Source organism: Triturus cristatus, chromosome 7 (genome assembly GCF_964204655.1).
Source record: "Triturus cristatus chromosome 7, aTriCri1.1, whole genome shotgun sequence".
In the NCBI taxonomy this organism is placed as follows: Eukaryota; Metazoa; Chordata; class Amphibia; order Caudata; family Salamandridae; genus Triturus; species Triturus cristatus.
The window spans coordinates 1,243,114,414-1,243,136,450 of NC_140590.1; the positions used below are offsets into that span (position 1 = coordinate 1,243,114,414).

General features: G+C 44.0%; 1 protein-coding gene across 2 annotated transcripts in view; it reads right to left on the bottom strand.

Moving 5' to 3' along the window:
- The window catches only part of LOC146811706 (serine protease 27-like), a 229,576-nt gene that overhangs the window by 36,001 nt on the left and 171,538 nt on the right, over positions 1–22,037 (bottom strand). For both annotated transcript variants that reach the window (XM_085618696.1, XM_085618697.1), the window contains exon 6: positions 7,423–7,592. In XM_085618696.1, coding sequence (XP_085474822.1) covers positions 7,423–7,592 — 170 coding nt within the window. The remainder of the gene's footprint in view (positions 1–7,422; positions 7,593–22,037) is intronic.

Genomic DNA, 22,037 nt, shown 5'->3' on the forward strand with positions numbered 1-22,037 from the left:
CCCGCTGGACCAGCGTCTGGCTACAATCGTGGTTATCCACAAGGAGGGGAGACCTCGGGACCGGGTTACATCCTATCGGCCCATTTCGCTACTGAACGCGGAGCCTAAAATTCTCGCCAAGGTCCTGGCCAATCGGCTGGTCGGCGTGGTGGGCGAACTGGTTCACCAGGATCAGTCCGGCTTTATTCCCCATCGTAACACAGCTCTTAACTTGCGGCGTTTGCATGGGGTGCTTGCACGTGTTCAGTACATACGGGAGCCGGCCATTTTGGCATCCCTGGACGCCACCATGGCGTTTGATACGCTTGAATGGCCATACATCTGGGCGATGCTTGCGAAGTTTGGCTTTGGCGCAGGGTTCATCAGTTGGGTCAAATTGCTGTATTCGGGCCCATTGGCGCAGGTGGTGGTGAACGGTAGAGTATCGGCTCCGTTTGAGCTGGGCCGGGGCACGCGGCAGGGCTGCCCCTTATCGGCGCTCATTTTTGCGCTTGCCTTGGAGCCCCTGGCAGAGTGGCTGCGGTGGGAGCCTTCCATCCGTGGTCTCCGTTGGACCCCCGAGCATGAGGACCGCGTATCCCTATACGCCGATGACATCCTCTTGTACCTAGCTTCCCCACGTAACTCACTTATAGTACTGGTTGATGTTTTGCATTCATTTGGTCGTTACTCCGGCCTTGTCATCAACTGGGCTAAATCGTGCGTGTATGTTCTCTCTGGGGAGGCGCCCATTCTCCCGCGGGGCTGTCCGATCCAGATCGCCCCGCAGGTATTTCGGTACCTGGGTGTCTTCATTACTCTGGACCCGGAGGCCCGGTATGATCGGAACTTGCTTCCCCCCCTCCAGCGCATGAAGGAAGATGTCACGCGCTGGCGGCGCTTGCCGCTCTCGCCGCTCGGCCGGGCGGCATTGTTTAAGATGATGTCTCTGCCGCGCTTCCTCTACGCTTTGCAGAATACTATGGACCCCGTCCCAGCGCACTACTTCCGTGAGGTGGAGAGTTTGCAGCGCCGCCTGTTCTGGGACGGGAGGCCGCGAATCGCCCTGGCGAAGCTGACGCTCCCATGATATGACGGCGGGATTGCCCTCCCGGATATCAAACGATACTATTGGGCCTCCCAGCTGGCTGCGATTAATCACGGCCTGTATGGGCCCGCTTTAAACCCGGCATTTGAAATGGATAAGTTGCTACTCCCGGGTGGGGACTATAATCGAGCGCTCTACTCCAGCACGCCCGACGCTCGGCTGACCGGCCCCACGCGTGTCATGGTGCGAGTGTGGCACGCGGCTAATGTGGCGATGGTGTGGAAGGATCGTCTGACCCGGGCGTCACCACTATACGCGTCCGAGCAGTTGGGCTCCCTGTGGACCTCGAAGGGCTTCGAGAAGTGGGACATGATAGGCATTAGCAAGGTGGGGGATCTCTGGACGAGGGGAGGATTTAAAACGTTCGAGATGCTGCAGGCGGAGTACCACTTGCATGGCAGGGAGTACTTTCGGTATTTGCAGGTCCGTCATGCACTGGGCTCCGTCTTCCCGGACGTTGCATCCATCCCGGAGTGTTCCCCCCTTGAGGATAGAGTGCTGGATGGACACGTTCCGGACAGCACGATCTCACTGATCTACAAAAAACTGATCAATGACCGCACGGGATTGCTGATTGCCCTTCGTGAGGCTTGGGTTGCCGATGGACTGGAGCTGGACGACGAGGACTGGACCCTTGCGGTGGCCTCCCCGAAAGAGGTGGCCATACCGGCCCGCCTTCGCTTCGTCCAGCTCAAGATACTCCACAGAGTCTACGTGACGGGGCCGAGGCTTCTGCGTATGGGCTATGCTGTGGACGGGTTGTGTAAGCGTGGGTGTGGCGCTTTGGGGACCTTTCTGCATATATTGTGGGAATGCCCGGAGGTGGAGCGATTCTGGCGTGGTGTGCATGAGGTCCTGCGTATGGTTACGCATGTGGTGCTGCTACCCGAAGCGAGGAGATGCCTGTTGAATGTGTGGGAACCTACCGACTACTCGGCGCCACAGACGTGGTGGGTGACCCTGGGATATATGGTGGCTAAGCGTGATATTGCTCAACTGTGGGGATCTCAGAGGTCCCCGACTGTCTCGGCCTGGAAGGAACATATGGATTGGTGCATGTTTCGGGAAAAGGTGGTGTATGTTGCGAGAGGTAAGCCTGGGACATGGGTGAAAGTCTGGGGCCCCTGGAACGCCTACCGTGGGGGAATCTGTACTCCACCGTTATTGCCCGATCCGTCGCCTGCCCCATCCCCGTAGCCGACCCATCTTCCCCGCTCCGGGCATTGAGTTTTACCCAGCCCTAATCCTGATCTCTTCCCCTTCTTGATACTCCTATGGATTGGTAGGGTCCCCCTCTCAGGGGAGCACATGCTGCTATTTCTGATTGTAGCTTGCCTTGTGGTTTTTGTTTTTTCTGGTTGTTATTTCAGTTTAAAATGAAACCGTACAGTGGGGTTCGGATGGTGTGGCTATCAACGCTGCTAGCTCCTGTGCATCTTCCTTAGCCGCAACGCGCGCTCTACAATGTGTGTCATATACTCCTTTTGTTTACTAGCGGCCGGCCGGAAGGTTGTAGGCCCATCTTTGTATATTTTTTTGAGTTTTGTAATAAACGGTTTAAAAAAAAAAAAAAAAAAAAAATGTTAATGGCCCAGGGAGTTGCCGGACGCCCTGCCATATTTTTACTGCCACTCTGCAAACGCGCCTCCTGGCGCACTACTAATTGGGGGTTGAAGTCCCCTTGGATGCTGAGGGTCCTTGGGGGCCAAGAACTAAGGGTGGGCGACAAATTCTGTTCCGCTCGCGGAATTTGCGAAATTTCAGCATTTTTGCGTTCCGCGCGGAACGCGAAAATGTCGAAACGTCCGCGATCCACGGCGGAACGGAATTTGGGGGGGCATGAGGGTAGAGCCTAGGTATTGCACAGGATTCATTCTGGCACGATGCTCCTGTCACAAAAATTAAATCTCAACAGGAAGCCCTTACAGATATAAATAAAGCAGGTGCCCGAGTTGAAGCTCAAATTCAGTAATGCATCAATCAGCACAAAACATTTGTGAGCACGGTCGAGGCTAGGTAGGTGTGCTGTCTCCCCATATCTATCGTCAACAATTTGCTGTAATCCTTAATGGAGCTCTGTGCATCCATGAGTTTCTCGAGCGCAATCCCCGTGTAGTTCCTGACACCAGGAGGTTCTGCCTCCTCATCTGCTGCTCTGATCAGTCTCTGGCACATTATAAACAAGAGGCATGTGAACTGCATGGAAGCCCAGCCCGTTTGGCCCCGGCCCACACACCAGCGGTGTGCAACGTCTTCCCGCCCTTTCCCCCACTATGATGGACAGCTCACTCGAGGGACCCCAGCGCCCGGCGGCGCGGTGGCAACGCTACAGACACACATGGTCGCTGTAGACAGCTCTTCTGGCCCTTTACGCAGCTGTAGTGTTGGAAAAACACTATACATTTACCCAACGAGGTAGCACTTACTGATTAACTAGTAGAATTACTGCAGTTGAGCAGACGTATTGCACAAAACGGTGGCATCTTCTTGGGTAAATATGCAGGGAAGTATTCATTCTGGCACGATGCTCCTGTCACAAAAATTAAACCTCAACAGGAAGCACTTACAGATATAAATAAAGCAGGTGCCCGAGTTGAAGCATTCAGTAACGCATTAATAAGCCCAAAATCTCCGCGAGCATGCGAAATTTCGCGTGTTCGCAGAGATTTTTTGACGCTTTGCGAAATTTTGCGAAAGGCAACTTTGCAAATTCCACCCACCCCTACCAAGAACCCCTCCTGTTACCTCAGTAAGTCCCACAAGCGCAATTGCTGAGAGCTGATTGGAGGCCCAGTCCCCTTTCTCCACCACTCTGCAAAATTTCTCCTGGCACACTACTGGTTGAGGGATGAAGTCCCCTTGGATGCTGAGGGTCTTTGGGGGCCAGAAATCCCTTCTGTTACCTCCAGTACATCCCACACAGTGCTGAGAGCTGGCTGGAGGCCCTTGCCCCCTTTCTCCACCACTCTGCAAAAGCACCTCCTGGCGCAATACTGATTGGGGGTTAAAGTCCTCTTGGTTGCTGAGGGTCCTTGGGGATCGAGAACTCCTCCTGTTGCTCCAGTAAGTTCCACACAGCTGGATTCCTGAGAGCTGCTCAGAGGCCCCGCCCCCCTTTCTCCACCACTCTGCAAACACAACTACAAGTTAAAAAAAACATAGAAATTCACTTAAAAAAACCAAAGGTTACAGTGACGTTATAGTTAGGATACAGAGTTTAAAAAACCTTAGAAAGTCACTGAAAAAATCAAAGTTTATAAGGAGGTTATAGTAAGGCTCAGATTTCACTCTTATAAAACCACAGAAATTCAGCAATTATAGTTACCTGAGCAAACTATAACTTATGCCCCTGCAATGTACTGCTTATGACCTCCCATATCAAATCACTCATGATATGCTCAGTGACATCACTAATGACATTTCAAATTACATCACTGATGACATCATCCTCAGAACCACTCACACCCCCACGCAACCTCTTGTATACCTACTCACACACCTGCACAACCACTCACATACACATTCATAGACACATACCAGTACTGACACACCCACTCACTCCTTAGAGCCTCTCACATACCCACTCACTTACTCACTTGTATATCCACTCACACAACCATTCACTTACCCATACAGTCACTCGTATAACCAGTCACTCACCCCTACAGCCAGTCACAAAGCCACAAACTCACCCATTTTGCCACACACTCACCCACACTGCTACTCACACACCCACGTATTTACCTACAGTCAATGACACACCCTCCCACTCACTCACCCATACAGCTTCTCAACACAGCCACTCACTCACCCATAAAAGCACTCACACACTCACTCACCCACACAACCACTTACATACCCATTCACACATCCATACAAGCAATCACACATCCGTCCACTCACCCATACAGCCACTTACACACTTAGTCACTTGTAAAGTCATTCAGACACCCACTCACTCACAGTCACTACACACCCACTTACCCACCCATAGAGCCACTCACACCGCCATTCACTCACCCATACAACCACTGACACACCTAGTCACTCACAATACAGCCACTTACACAGAAACTCACTCACCCACATATATACTCACACACCCACTTAAACACCCATACACACAAGGATACAAACAGTCGCACAGCCACTCACATAATATATGTTAGAAGCAGTATCACTCAGTAGTAGTGCACCTTGTAAACTAATTTCACTTTTGTAGTAGGTTAGTATATATGTTTAACAATCACAAACTCTTAGGAAATACTTACACACTAGATGATGTCATCAGTGATGTCATTTGAGATGTCATCGGTGATGTCATTGACCATGTTATGAGTGATGTAAAGTGTTAGGTCATAAGCAGTGCATTGCGGGCGTAAGTTATAGTTAGTTCAGGTAACCATAATTGCTGAATTTCTATGGTTTTGTACGAGTGAAATCTGAGCCCAACTATACCGTCCCTGTAACCTTTGGTGTTTTCAGTGAATTTCTAAGGTTTTTTAAATTCTATTTCCTAACTATAATGTCCCTGTAAGCTTTATTTTTGTCAGTGAAAAAAATATATATATATATATATAAATATAGCAAAAATGTGCAGTCTTCATGATCATGATCGCCTATTCTAGGAGGCCATGCCAGTTTTATCTGTGGCCTGGTGTGTGTGTCCCTTAAATTGCATCTAGAAACGCCACTGGGGGGGGAGTCCTCCGCTAACCAGGCAAAATATAATGAGAACAGCAACCTTGTAAGGAGGGCTCTATTGTTAAAACATTTTTTAATGGCACATTTCAGGACCACATAGGTTTGACAAAGGGTTACTGAAAGGTAGTGTCCACAAGATGTGGTAGCCTAACCAGGGTAACACCCTCTCAGATGTTGCTAATTGCTGTGTTCCCATATTCTTTGATTACTGTGATGCTCCACACATATACGTTGTTATGATGGAAGACAGCGAAAACAGGCAGGATGTGTGGAACACATTCCATGGATCTTGTACCTCTGAGGATGTCTAGCTATCTGCAGTTTGCATGATCCTTCTGTGAGGTGGTGCATGCTAGTAGGCCTGGAATTGAAACCAACCTGCCCTGGCAGACATGTTGAAACGAGTTCCACACTGCAGGAAACCACGATTAGAATGGAGCCACAAAGGAATGGTTTCTTCAAGGCAGCCCATCCTGCTCTGAAAGCCGACTCTCTTAGCATGCAGAGCAATGGAAAATTGCTATATTAGCAGAATGTCCAGTCTGCTCCAAAATGGTTGCTATTCAGAAGGGTCAGGCGGCATTCCTCACGTCTCCAGCCACTCCTTACCCCAGCTTGGCGCGACAGCGCTGGGGTTTCTCGGTTGTCTAGCCTCCAGTTTGTTCTTTGTCTGAGGACATTCAATGAAGTGGTGGTTTGAGTGAATGGAGAGCCGTGACACCCCTCACTAACCTTGTAAAACTCACATTTATATGTAACTTTCTTAACAGCATAGCCTACTCATGTCTCACGAAGATTTTTACTGTTGCACAGGTTTTGTTGTTCGAGAATGAAGGCATGTATCCATTTATATTTATACGACAAAACGTATTTCCTTAATTTTAGTATCAGAACTGCAACAGGCACAAGCACATTTCAGGAAAGTTATATGCAAACGCCAAAACGGCTGACTTACAACTGAAAGTGTCTCTGCATTGACTGGTGAGTTTGGGTGATTGGTATTGCAGATGGGTTAGGAGATTAATGCGAGAATGAGTCAATGGGTGGATGTATGGATACTTTAATCCATGTATTCACTCATTCATGCTGGCACTCATGCATCCATCGAGCCACGCATTGACTAGTTCTTGCACGCATACCATCGCCCATCCACAATACACATATACACACACAGGGCCCAATTCACAAAGGTAAAGTAAGACGAAAGTCTAACTTTACAACTTTCGCTATTGGCATTTACTACTCGTAAATGCTCTTTGTGAATTCCGAACGTCTAACTTTACGACTTTCGCTATTGGCATTTACGACTCGTAAATGCTCTTGGTGAATACCGAACGTCGAACTTTACGACTTTCAGTATTCACAAAGGGCATTTACGAGTAGAAAATGCTCTTTGTGCATACTGAAAGTCGTAAAGTTAGACTTTCGTCTCAGTTTACCTTTGTGAATCGGGCCCACGTTCTTTAATCAATAGGAGGCAGTTGAATTTTCATATATAAGCCAGATCTTCTGCCTTTATCAATGCTTGTTAATAATTGGAGGTAAAGGGGCTCATGTGCTAAAGCCCTGTCTGAATGTTATCTCACTCACATTGAAAACAAGCACACCACCAAATCCCATGCATTACTTACAGTGCAGGCATCTTTCTGGCCCTCCGCATAGCCAGCGCAAACCATGTCCTCTTGTATCATGGGACGGGCCAGGCTTGGGTCAGAGCCGATCTGGTACAATGCATCACACGTCTGCTGATCTATGAAGCCCACTCGCACCTCCTGGAGGGTCTTTGGCTCTGGGAGGGACACTGAAACCAGAGAGAAGGTACTGTTTATGAAGAAGGCCGAGCAAACCACAGCACATAACAAAATAAGTGAGCGGGCTATACACATGACGACCAGTAACGGCTCGTGGAGGGAGTGCTGCAGGGCGGTGAGGCGGGGCGGGGGAGGAGCAGGGTGGAGGGTAGTAAACTACGGAATACGGCCAGACAGAGGTAAGTAAACAAATAAATAAATAAAACTAATTTCATTGCGCGCGCTGCTTTGCCAAATGCGATGCATCGCGCGCAACGTTCGGCCGTATTCTGTAGTTTATTTCCCCCTACCCTGCTCCACCCCCACCCCGCCGTCCCGCAGCACTCCCTCCACGAGCCGCTACTGATGACGTCACATAAAGGAACACTGCGTCAATTACTTTTTAATCATACACCTGTGAGAATGTGTCAATTTCTAGTCTGACAATCTAATAGTCTTTGTATTTACCTACGGCCAGATTTATCCTTATTTGACACAATGTAGTGAGGCATCTTTCTACGACGCGTCAAATTGAGAGGGCAGGAACGCGCATTCCTGCTCTTTCCCTTTGCTGGTGCAGTGTGCTGCCTAAAGCCAATGCAGGCCCCCTTGTGCCACGGTGCAAGGGTGCCTACGTTGCAGGCAGAATTATTCTTGTGCAGGAAGGGACACCTTCACGCACAAAAAACGCCCTTAGAAGCATTGTCCTTTCTTGTAAGTGTGCAGCACACTTAGAAAGAGGAAACAACGAGGAGAAATAAAGATATTTTCCTTGTTCGCTTTTTATTGGGAAGGCGTCCAAGTTTGACGAATTCCTAAGTTTACCAGTCTTGGTAAATCTGGGAATGCTCCAAAAAAGCATTAGTGGATGCATGAGAACTCCCACGCTCCACCCATGTAACGCCTTCCCAGCGCAGAGGCAGCGACCTGCGCTACCTTGCATTACTCTGGATTTACCAGCCCGTGCAGGGCTATTCAAGTTGGCCTTGCGTGGCTTGGTAAATCTGACTTAAAGATTGAGTAGCTCTTTGTGTGACGCAAGGGCAGCACAATCCTTAAATAAATCTGGGTTCAAGTCACCAAAATGGGAATATGTTTAACCCCTTCAGTGCCCGCCCCTTTCCCCGCCCTGTGCCGGCCGTTTCATTAGCGGGCGGGGTTTATGATGAGCTGGTCTCGTCATGGGCACAGCGCAACCGCGGCCCATGACGAGACCAGCTCGTCATGGGCATTGAAGAGGTTAAACAGCTCTTATTGTTCTGTGTAGGGGCACCGAAATCCCTTCTGCTAAGAAGATCACCAAGGAACGAGGTTCAGCCAGCTGGACTTAACAGGTGGTGTAAGGAATGCCTCGGTCCCATGGTTGCTTCGTAAAAAAACAAATAAATAATAAACTGAAATAATAACTGCAGATGCCCAAAACATTTCTTGAGGTGCTACCATCTACACCACTCACACTGCTTCTTGCTTCACCGGGGCAAGAACCGGCTTGGCATAGAAGGGCTGCCTCATTCAGGCCTGGACTGGCCATACTGGCACCTGGGCATTTTCCTGGGGGGCTGATAGAGAGGAGCTGTTTTTACTCTGATAGATGCTGGTTTTGTGTTGCGGGCCAAGCTGGATGCGGTTCCTGCCTGCAGCGCTTTTGCACTTTACAAACAATGCAAAACAACAAATGAGATCGCGCTTGCTTCAAAGCCATTTGTTTTTCAATTTCTTTGGTTCCTATCCCCTGCAGGGTCTCCACAAGTAGCGCTGACATTCAGGGGTTCAATGAGAAGGGAGATCAGGGGCCTGTATATGTGTGTGTGTGTATATATATATATAAAATCTCCCCAGCCGGAGAGATAAAAACGGGACGACCTCTCGTATTCTTTTGCTTTTAGCACTTTTTAATTTACTACACCGTGGTGGGCTGTTTGAGCAAAGCAAGATCTACGCGTTTCGAAATGCCTGATTCCTTGCCTGATATATATATATAATCTACTGGCGGTCGCCAGTAGATAGTTATAGTTAGGACCGAGTTCCCATAGGAAATCTGAAAATTCAATTTTGAATAACTTTGGCGCCGGTTGACGAATTCTCGCGAAATTATCAAAACTAATGGGGCGCTCCGCTCAGCTCCTACCCTGAAAGTCTCGGGGTGATTCGTCAAGCGGGAGCTGAGAAAAAAGGGGGGTCCCAAAACACGTTTTCCCAATGCATTTTCCCATAGGACCTTTAGTCGAAGGTACAGCCCGAACGGCTGAACAGAATTACTTGAAATTTGGCAAAGAGGTAGTCCTCAGGTCAGGGATGTGCCTTTTGCATATATGGTGTCAATCTGTTCAGTATTTTCTGAGAAAATTGCAGTTAAAAGTACATAAATATCTAGAGGCGCGCACCGTGCGCGCACCGTGCCGTGCGCGAGCGTAATTCTGATTGGGGGTTAGATGTCAGTCAACATTCGAATCGGTCGAAATCAGGAAGTGTCAGACGCCATTTTGTGTGTGGCAGTGAAAAACAAAGGTGGAGAACATGAAAAGGGGGCAGGGTAGAGAGTTCCTGACCCCCTAGCCTTTGTCAGGGGGTCCCTGAAGGACCCCAAGGGTGAAAAAAACATTTTATTTTTATTTCAAAAATCGCGGGGTGCGCGCACGGTGAAAAACCCTTAAAAAAACAAACATTTTAAACGAGCCATTCCATATTACAGGATACAGTCAATCTATAACTATATACATAGGTAGTTTATTGTAAAATAAATATATAAAAAATATAATAATACATACATAAATTAGCATTTAAAAAACCTTACAAATTCACTAAAAAAACCATAGGTTTCACACACGTTATAGTTAGAAATGAGCATTTAAAAAACCTTGCAAATTCACTTAAAAAACCATAGGTTTCACACACGTTATAGTTAGCTGGACATTGTTCGTGCCGTGCGCGTACGGTGCGCGCACCCCGCGATTTTTCGCAAAAATTTTTTTTTTTTTTTTACCCTTGGGGGTCCTTCAGTGACCCCCTGAGAAAGGCTAGGGGGTCAGGACCTGTCCATCCTGCCCCCTTCTCAAGTTTTCCCCCTTTGTTTTTCATTGCCTCAGACTGCGAGAGACAAAATGGCGGCCGACACTTCCTGATTTCGACCGATTCGAATGCTTACTGACATCTAACAACCAATCAGAATTGCGCTCGTGCACGTCACCGTGCGCGTACGGTAATTGTAATTGTAAATTGTAATTGTAATTGTAATTGTAATTGTAAATTGTAAATTGATACTTGTATAGCGCACTACTCACCCGCAAGGGTCTCAAGGCGCTTGTACGAATACCGCTGTGGGACCCATCCTGGCTTTCCCTGTGAGGCGTCCACTCCTGGGCACCCCCAAGGTGGAGGCCAGGCATCCTTAGCGTTGTGGGGGCCGTTGTGGAGATTAAGCAAGCTATTGCCCAGAGTTGCAGAGTGGGACTCCATGATTGGAATGGCACCGAGGCGTGAATTATCAGGTCCGTGGAACTTTTTAGCCCAAGACCCGCCGAGGCGGGGAATTGAACCCTGGTCCCGGGCTAGACCTCTGCATCAGGGTCTGCCGCTCTAATCATTGAGCCACACTTCTCCACCGTACGCGCACGGTGCACGCTTATAGATATATATATGCTTTTAACTGCAATTTTCTCAGGAACTAATGAACAGATTTACACCAGACCTGCAAAAGGCACATCCCTGAACTGAGGACTACCTCTCTGCCAAATTTCAAGTAATTATGTTCAGCCGTTCGGGCTGTACCTTGGACTAAAGGTCCTATGGAAAATTGCATGGGAAAAACGCGTTTTGGGACCCCCCTTTTTTCTCAGCCCCCGCTGCACGAATCCCCCCGAGACTTTCAGGGTAGGAGCGGAGCGGAGCGCCCCACCTATTTTGAAAAATTTGCGAGGATTCGTCAACCGGCGCCAAAGTTATTCAAAATAGAATTTTCAGATTTCCTATGGGAACACGGTCCTAACTATGCCAGTAGATAATACATATATATATGTATATATATATGTATATATATATATATATATATATATATATATATATGCCACCAGGAATCGCCTTGTAGGTTACGCAGCTTCAATGCGCAAAGACGAACACGGACCCAAGATAAGTGCTGAAAATTTCTTTAATCGGACAAAATCTTTACACAGCCGCCATGACGCGTTTCGGCCTACAGGAGGCCTTGATCACATCTATATATATATATATATATTATTTTCAAAACTAATGGGGCGCTCCGCTCCGCTCCTTCCCTGAAAGTCTCGGGGGGATTCGTCAAGCGGGGGCCGAGAAAAAGGGGGGGTCCCAAAACGCGTTTTCCCCATGGATTTTTCCATAGGGACTTTAGTCGCAGCTACAGCCCGAACGGCTGAACAGAATTACGTGAAATTTGGCAGAGAGGTAGCCATAAGGTCAAAGAAGTGCCTTTTGCAGGTCTGGTGTGAATCTGTTCAGTATTTCCTGAGAAAATAGCATTTAAAAGCATATATATATCTATACGCGCGCACCGTGCGCGCTGGGTGCACGCACCCTGCCGTGCGCGTGCGCAATTCTGATTGGTTGTTAGATCTTAGTAAACATTCGAATCGGTCGAAACCAGGAAGTGTCGGCCGCCATTTTGTCTCTCGCACTCTGAGGGGGTGAAAAACAAAGGTTGGGAACGTGAAAAGGGGGCAGGCTGGACAGTTCCTGACCCCTAGCATTTGTCAGGGGGTCCCAGAAGGACCCCCAAGGGCCCCAAAAAGTTTTTATTTTTTTCGCGAAAAATCGCGGAGTCCGTGCAAAAAAATTCTGTGAAAGTTGCGCACCGTGTGCGCACGGTCCGAACTGCGTACTGTCGGCGCGCGGTGAGCAAAGCGCACCGCGTGCCCGCCGCACGCGCACGGTGCGAGAAGCGCACCGTGCACGCACTGTGCGCGCACGGTAAAAATTTCTTTTTTTAAAAAGAATATATTAATAACTTAGCATTTAAAAAAACGTACAAATTCACTGAAAAAACCATAGGTTTCACACACGTTATAGTTAGGAATTAGCATTTTAAAAACCTTGCAAATTCACTTAAAAAACCATAGGTTTCACACATGTTATAGTTAGCTGGACATTTCACTCGTGAAAAACCAATGAAATTCCCCCGTTATAGTTAGTGCAGGCAACTATAACTCACGCGACCGCAATCGTCTGCTGATAACACATGTGTCTTTCTGAAAAATAAATATTTGTAATATATGTATAGCTAAAGATTAATGGAAGAAGACATGGGTGAATAAGTGACTAAATACAGTGATGTAATATCATCAGCAGAGGATTGCGGTCGCGTGAGTTATAGTTGCCTGCACTAACTATAACGGGGGAATTTCATTGGTTTTTCACGAGTGAAATGTCCAGCTAACTATAACATGTGTGAAACCTATGGTTTTTTAAGTGAATTATATATATATATATAGATATTACCTACTCGCCAGTAGGTAGTTATAGTTAGGACCCTGTTTCCATAGGAAATCCGCAACATTCTATTTTGAATAACTTTGGCGCCGGTCGACGAATCCTCGCGAATTTCTCAAAATAGGTGGGGCGCTACGCTCCGCTCCTACCCTGAAAGTCTCGGGGGGATTCGTCAAGCGGGGGCTGAGATAAAAGGGGGGTCCCAAAACACGTTTTTCCCATGCATTTTTCCATAGGACCTTTAGACAGGGCTACAGCCCGAACGGCTGAACAGAATTACTAGAAATTTGGCAGAGAGGTAGTCCTCAGGTCAAGGAAGTGCCTTTTGTAGGTTTGGTGTAAATCTGTTCAGTAGATTCTGAGAAAATAGCCTTTAAATCAATATATATATCTGAGCCAGCTTACGGTACGCTTACCGTAAGCTTACCGTACGCGTACGGTGGCGTGCGCGAGCGCGATTCTGATTGGCTGTTAGATCTTAGTAAACATTCGAATCGGCCGAAACCAGGAAGCGGCGGCCGCCATTTTGTGTATTTCACTCCGGTAAAAAAGAGTGATATCTTGAAAAGGGGGCAAGGGAGAGAGTTACAGACCCCCTAACATTTGTAAGGGGGTCAAAGAAGGACAGAAAAGTACAAAGAAAACATTTATTGATTTTTAAAAAAAATCACGGGGTACGCGTACGGTAAGCTTACCGTAAGCGTACGGTAGAAAAAAAAAAGAAAAAAAGAAATGAAATTCAGATTTAAGTGTTTAGATATTAGGGGGCTCTAAAAAGAGCCGTTGTGTTTATGAAGTGATTTTTTATTGGTACCTACAAGTAAGTACCGATGCACAGTCTAAGGTTCAAGAGGAAGACTCTGTTCCCTTCATCATTGAAGTGCACACCATCTCCTCTATAAATGTCTTGCATGTCGTAACGCAAGTTGTTGTGGTAAATGGAACCCATACCATAGTCACGGAGGAAAGCAGAAACAGATTTGTTGACGTGCTTTCTTGCTTTGTCAATCTGCGGACAGAAATGATTGGACCAGTTCCATTTTTGCCTTTGGCATATGTTAGAAAACACAAAGGCAGTTTTAGGGAAAAGTGAAAACAGTTGTGCAAAGGTGTCCTTCATAAGCATTTCCAGACCTACCCCAGTCAAAGTGCCTAGGTCATTGCCACCACAGTGCACTATTATGAGGTCAGGGTGTTGGATTTGCATGAAGGATTTCACCAATGGCATCAATTGGTGCCACTTTAACCCTCTCTGACCAATCCATTTAATGTCTACATTTGGCAAAGCAAGGTCTCTCACCATACCTGTTTTCTCTGCAAACTTTTCACTCCAGAAGACATAGCTGTGCCCTACAATCCACACTGTGAACATCTTCAAAGGAGAACTGGATGCACTCAGGAGGTGTCTTTCAGTAGAATGGCAATATGAAAAGAAAGACAGTTTGGAAATAGAGGCATACATATTTTTTTTTTAAAAAAAAAGAACTGATTGGCTGTTTCATACCATTCTAGAATAAAAACTAGGCTGTATGTGTAAATTAATAGAAGCATGTTTTGTATTGGTACAGAAAATTGTGTTACCAAAGAACAGTACTATGGATTTGCTGTTAGGTTTGAAAAGTCAAGCACTCTTGCTCTGTGGAATTGAAACACTGTTTGGCGAACTTCTGACCTGACTCCACACAGCAGTGTTCCATGAGCTGTTGCTATGGTAGCAGGCAGAAGTCAAGTTGGGGGAAGGGTACTAGGCAGAAGTCAAGTTGGGGGAAGGGTACTTTTGGAAAAGGGTTGGTTTTCAGCCAATAGAAATGTGTGATTACATTTGAAAAAAAGGGGGAAGCACTGAGATTTGAAACTTACATGTATATGTGTGGAAAAATAGAGGGAAACTTTGCCATTATCTGGTTCTGCTGAGAGGAGAGAGGTGTAGAGAACAGAGATCCTGGCTCTGATAATCTGCTGTTTGAGTGCCACATTTCTTTCACAACTAACTAATTTTAAAGGTGAGTTTAGAGTTTGAGAGGAGATGTATATGGTAAATTAAGAAATGAATAATAGAAATGTAATTCTTTTTGTTGAAGTTGTGTTTATTATTTTCTGTTTTGGGAGAAATTTAAATGTGAGGAACATGTAAAATAATATGGACTATGTTTTCACGATAAATTAAGGTGTATTGGTATAAAAAAAGAATAGTTTAAGGGTTTGCGGTTGGACTCAGTAATGCAAATACATTCAGCATCACTAAGGCTGGTTGCCCTTGCTGGAGTGTAAGCAGTCACCCAGGATACACATGGTGGTGGTCTGAAAAAGCAGTCTGGACATGGGCTTTTTAAAAAACCTGAAAAGTGGATTCATAATGTGTCAGTCTGTAAAAGTGATTATCACTTGCCAAAAAAAAAGAGCAGTAAGTGTGCTTTCAAATTGGCAAAGAAATTTCGTTTTGTGACTAATGTGAAAACATGACTCTGTGTGCAAATAGGAATTACAGGCAGAGATTTATTGCGTTTTGCTCTGGTGATTTCACAGTTGCATTAGTAGGAAAAAGGGGGAGCGATTTTTTGGTGCAGAAGCAGACTCTTAGCACACACCCAGCTCCTTTCCATGTATAATCATGCACAGTATTTACAAGCGAGTGGGGTTTGAGGTTTCAGTCTGTAATGCAAATACATTCAGCATCACTAAGGCTGGTTGCCCTTGCTGGAGTGTAGGCAGTCACCCAGGATACACATGGTGGTGGTCTGAAAAAGCAGTCTGGACATGGGCTTTTTAAAAAATCTGAAAAGTGGATTCATAATGTGTCAGTCTGTAAAAGTGATTATCACTTGCCAAAAAAAAAGAGCAGTAAGTGTGCTTTCAAATTGGCAAAGAAATTTCGTTTTGTGACTAATGTGAAAACATGACTCTGTGTGCAAATAGGAATTACAGGCAGAGATTTATTGCGTTTTGCTCTGGTGATTTCACAGTTGCATTAGTAGGAAAAAGGGGGAGCGATTTTTTGGTGCAGAAGCAGACTCTTAGCACACACCCAGCTGCTTTCCATGTAGAATCATGCACAGTATTTACAAGCGAGTGTGGTTTGAGGCTTCAGTCTGTAATGCAAATACATTCAGCATCACTAAGGCTGGTTGCCCTTGCTGGAGTGTAGGCAGTCACCCAGGATACACATGGTGGTGGTCTGAAAAAGCAGTCTGGACATGGGCTTTTTAAAAAATCTGAAAAGTGGATTCATAATGTGTCAGTCTGTAAAAGTGATTATCACTTGCCAAAAAAAAAGAGCAGTAAGTGTGCTTTCAAATTGGCAAAGAAATTTCGTTTTGTGACTAATGTGAAAACATGACTGTGTGTGCAAATAGGAATTACAGGCAGAGATTTATTGCGTTTTGCTCTGGTGATTTCACAGTTGCATTAGTAGGAAAAAGGGGGAGCGATTTTTTGGTGCAGAAGCAGACTCTTAGCACACACCCAGCTGCTTTCCATGTAGAATCATGCACAGTATTTACAAGCGAGTGGGGTTTGAGGTTTCAGTCTGTAATGCAAATACATTCAGCATCACTAAGGCTGGTTGCCCTTGCTGGAGTGTAGGCAGTCACCCAGGATACACATGGTGGTGGTCTGAAAAAGCAGTCTGGACATGGGCTTTTTAAAAAATCTGAAAAGTGGATTCATAATGTGTCAGTCTGTAAAAGTGATTATCACTTGCCAAAAAAAAAGAGCAGTAAGTGTGCTTTCAAATTGGCAAAGAAATTTCGTTTTGTGACTAATGTGAAAACATGACTCTGTGTGCAAATAGGAATTACAGGCAGAGATTTATTGCGTTTTGCTCTGGTGATTTCACAGTTGCATTAGTAGGAAAAAGGGGGAGCGATTTTTTGGTGCAGAAGCAGACTCTTAGCACACACCCAGCTCCTTTCCATGTATAATCATGCACAGTATTTACAAGCGAGTGGGGTTTGAGGTTTCAGTCTGTAATGCAAATACATTCAGCATCACTAAGGCTGGTTGCCCTTGCTGGAGTGTAGGCAGTCACCCAGGATACACATGGTGGTGGTCTGAAAAAGCAGTCTGGACATGGGCTTTTTAAAAAATCTGAAAAGTGGATTCATAATGTGTCAGTCTGTAAAAGTGATTATCACTTGCCAAAAAAAAAGAGCAGTAAGTGTGCTTTCAAATTGGCAAAGAAATTTCGTTTTGTGACTAATGTGAAAACATGACTCTGTGTGCAAATAGGAATTACAGGCAGAGATTTATTGCGTTTTGCTCTGGTGATTTCACAGTTGCATTAGTAGGAAAAAGGGGGAGCGATTTTTTGGTGCAGAAGCACACTCTTAGCACACACCCAGCTGCTTTCCATGTAGAATCATGCACAGTATTTACAAGCGAGTGGGGTTTGAGGTTTCAGTCTGTAATGCAAATACATTCAGCATCACTAAGGCTGGTTGCCCTTGCTGGAGTGTAGGCAGTCACCCAGGATACACATGGTGGTGGTCTGAAAAAGCAGTTTGGACATGTGCTTTTAAAAAAATCTGAAAAGTGGATTCATAATGTGTCAGTCTGTAAAAGTGATTATCACTTGCCAAAAAAAAGAGTAATAAGTGTGTTTTCAAATTGGCAAAGAAATTACGTTATGTGACTATTGTGAAAAGAAATGTAGTAATATATTTAAATAAAATAAAGGATTTTTTAAAAAGTTTTTTTCAGGTATTGCTGAAGAGCAGTGAACAAAATTTAAGATGCCCACAAAATCCAGAGTTAAAAAAACCCACAAAAAAACCTATATTTGAAGACAACTGGAGGACCAAAGTTAGTAGAAGATGCTCATGTTGGGAAAAAGAAAAAATCTTCTGGTAAGCAGACAAAACAATTTCTAAAAATATATTCAAAAGAAGGAAAAATGTACAAAATGTCTGTACTGGAAAGAATGTTTTGAAAAGAAAAGGACAGGAAAAAATTGAGAATTTAGTTAATGCAAATATACCTTCTGCAACTGAAAAGATTTACATAAATAGAAAAACAGCGTTTAAAGAGATACGTAGAAAAATGTTTCAGAGAAGAGTTATGTCCAATTTGATAAAGGATGTGAAGAAATATAAGCAAAAGACTAAGTTTTATAAAAGAAAAAAAGAAATTGAAGCCATTGCAGCAAAGGCATTAGAATTAAAAAGGAAACTATTAATTTTAATTTTGAATAGGATGCGTACATTAGACAAAATGGTTAATGTACTGAAATCACATAGCAAAAGGAAAAGAGTAGTGAACAGAACAAACTTTTGTAAAGTGTTTTTAGGAAAGTGGATGCATAGTTCAAGTAGTGAACCTTTTTTTAATGAAGAGAGCTATTTTCAAAGTAATAGTTTGCTGCATGCAGTTGACACCAGAGGTCGTGCTTACGAATTGAAAAATGGTTGCATAATGGAGAAGGAGATAATGGTTCCAAGAGATGAGGTACAAGTGATGGCGGATGAGGCTATGGGGAGACGTCCTAAAGCCCCAGTGTACACTTGGAATTGTAGTAGTATTTGCACTGTGCGTCAGGAATCTATTGACAAATTTTGTGAGTTTCTAAGAGAATATAGTAAAAAAAGTATAAAACAGAAGATTAAGGTGCTTCAAAGTCTGGATCCATGCAGAGTGAGAGAGAATACTGGTTTGCAGGGTCATTCTCTGGCTTGTCTATCTAGAAAAGTGTGTAATAGTGTTTTCCATCATTTTAGGATGCTGGCTGTTCATCATACTGAAATGAGAAAGTTTGTGAGACGGTTGTATTTTGCCAAAAGTCCAGCAATAAAGTTAAATGAATTGAATAGGGCTCTGTTCCGAGGAACGGTATCAGATGTAGAGAAGGTTGTTGATGAAATTCAGTTTTGTTACTTTGGTCCTGAACAAAACAGTGCAGAGAAGGACACAGTAAATGAGGAAGAAGTGGAAGAGAATGTAGAACCCTCTGTAAGTAAGACATTTAATGATCACATAACACAATTTGCAATAATCTCTAATGAAAGACCAAATGTTACTTGTATTTGTTGCCGCAGAACTCATTATAGAAAACAAACCAGGTATGTTGATCTCTACAGAAAGAGTGAAAATGAAGATAATTATAAGTGGAAGGATTTTGCCACATATATATTTCTTGAAAATTGTTTTGAATTGGGTGAAGTTCAGCGTATTTGTAAATACTGTTACAACAAGTTAGAGGAAAATAGAATGCCGACCAGAGCTGTACATAATAATTTAGAATTGGATGCTATTCCTGCTGAACTTTCTGAATTAAATACATATGAGTCTATACTCATTCAATGTGTTCATCCGTTCCAGACCATAGTACGTATGGAGCCCAAAACTGGTAAATTACCTCCTTCAGATTTACTGAGAGGTTTAAAAGGTAGAGTGGTGTATTTGCCCTTGGATTTGAAAAAAAATATGGAAACTATTGATGCGGATACTTTGGAAACTGAACCATTAATTATTCTGGTTAATGGTGTACCTACAAAGAATAAGAAGATTTGGCAGGAGCTGGTAGATGTACGGAAAGTACAAAGAGCAAATTTGTATTTGAAAAGGAATAACAAATGGTATGAATCAATTTATATAGAAGAAGAAGAAGAAGAAGAAGATTTACAAGAAGACACAGAAACACCAACTGGACAAATTGAAAAAGTGGACAAGTCAAAGGAAGAAGAAATTTATGAACATTTTAGTATACATCCTCTTCATTCAAAAGAAGCTATGGGAGACAATATTGATCTGTTTCAGATGAAGAAAGCAAAAGGAACTCCCGTGAGTGTATGGGAGGAGAGCTTGGAAGCTCGATGTTTTCCCCAGCTGTTTCCTAAAGGAAAAGGAGGACGATACGATGAACGTCCGGAACAGATTCCAGCTTCTGAGTATCGGACTACAAGACTATATGCTGAAGATCCCAGATTTCGACAAAGTATTCCTTATTTGTTCCATCTTTTATTTGAAAGCGACTTGTCTGCACTGTCTTATGCAGTAAATCACATTTTAAAAAGTGGAGTACATTTACAAAATGTGTCTGCTAAGGATTTTATGGAGAAAGTGCAGCACCGAGATGATCATTTGGAAACACAACTGATCAATCTGATGGCTTGTCAGCGTGGGACAAATGAATATTGGTACCGACGCCATGGTGAATTAAAATGCATGTTACGGAATTTAGGAACACCAACATGGTTCGTTACCCTAAGCTGTGCTGAGTACGCTTGGGATGATTTACTGGATTTTCTACGAGAGGCAAATTCAAACATTAAAAACATTGAATACAAGACAGCAGGAGAACTGTGCTCATTGGATCCGGTTAATGTTTGCAGATATTTCAATCATAGATTTGAGGCTATGATGTCCTTCATCTGCAATAAAAAAAATCCACCTCTTGGAGAAGTAGTAGATTTCTTTTGGAGAAAAGAGTACCAGGCAAGAGGTGCTCCTCATATTCATATGCTGTTGTGGATCAAGGATGCCCCAAAGTTTGGAACAGATACTGATGAAGCAGTGTTATCTTACATTGAAGAATATGCAACATGTGCTATACCAAAAAGCACAGAAGAGAAAAAGTTAAAGGAGCAAGTTTTACGTTTCCAAAGTCATCGGTGTGGAAAATACTGTCGACGGAAATACAAGAGCAAAGATAAATACTACACTAAATGTCGATTTGGATTTCCTAGACCTGTTCTTTCAAATGGAAGAGTAAACAGTTTTATGTCAGCTGTGAGACATACTATCACAAGAAAATCACCTAAGAATACCTACAACCTAAAAAGAAAAGAAGAATCAAAAAATATAAATGACTACAACCCAGTCATTTTATCCATGTGGAACGCTAACATGGATATACAGTATGTAGCTGACAATTCCATTGCTGTTGCTCGATATGTAACGTCTTACATTACGAAATCAGAAAAAACAGAATTGAAGGAAATGTGGGAAGAGATTTCTCACGAGAAGACTGTCAGTAAGAAGCTGTACAGTTTCAGTTTGAAGATGTTATCGCATCGAGAAATTGGATCCTACGAATGTTCAGATAGGCTATCTTCTGCAAGTCTCTACTCGAAATCAAGAAGAATAATTTGGGCAAGTTTAGGCCTTGCAGCAATGAGAAATCGGGTACTAAAATCTGTTGGAGAAATTGAATATTTGGCCGAGAATGACCCAGAAAGTACAGATATTTTGAAATCAAACATGTTGGACACATATTATCCCAAGAGAAGTCAACATCTGGAGAACATGTGTCTCTATGAAGTGCTGCAGAACTACATTTATTCACGGAAAGCCGCAGAAGACATCAACAATGGAAAATATAAAGTCATTGGTGAGGAAGGATGTTTGGTAAAGCAAACAAAAGGAAGTTTGATAAATCACAGGAAGCTGAGTTGCGACACTACTGACAAGAAGGAATTTTACTACTTGGCTCTTTTACAGTTGTTTAAACCATGGCGTACAGAGGATGAACTACTGGGAGAATTTCAAAGCTATGAAGATTCTTTTAATGCTTGCAAAGATAGCATACAATGCAGTACATTCTCAAGTTATCTGCAAATGTTAAATGAAGAAATTGAACAGGAAACTACAATTGCAGCAGAAATAGCTATAGACAGTTCTCAGGACAGCCAAAGTTCAGAAACACTCAGTCAAGATCCCCTAGGACAACCAATCGTTGAAAATGAAGCATCAATAGCCATGAATGAAGTGGAAACGGCTATGAATCAAGCTCAAGAAGAATTTATAGACTTACAAAATTTGGAAAGACAACTGAATGAAGAGCAGCAACAAATTTATGAAGAGATCAGAAAAAAAATTGATCACGGATTTCTACATGAAAAAAAAGAGTGCTCATGCACATAATTTTATCCAATCAGGATGTATGTAAGCGGACAAGCTGGAACTGGAAAAAGTTTCCTAATTAAAGTCATCAGAAGCTACCTACAGCAAAAAACGGATTCTACTTTGTCTTGTGTGGTTACTGCTCCAACTGGGTTAGCAGC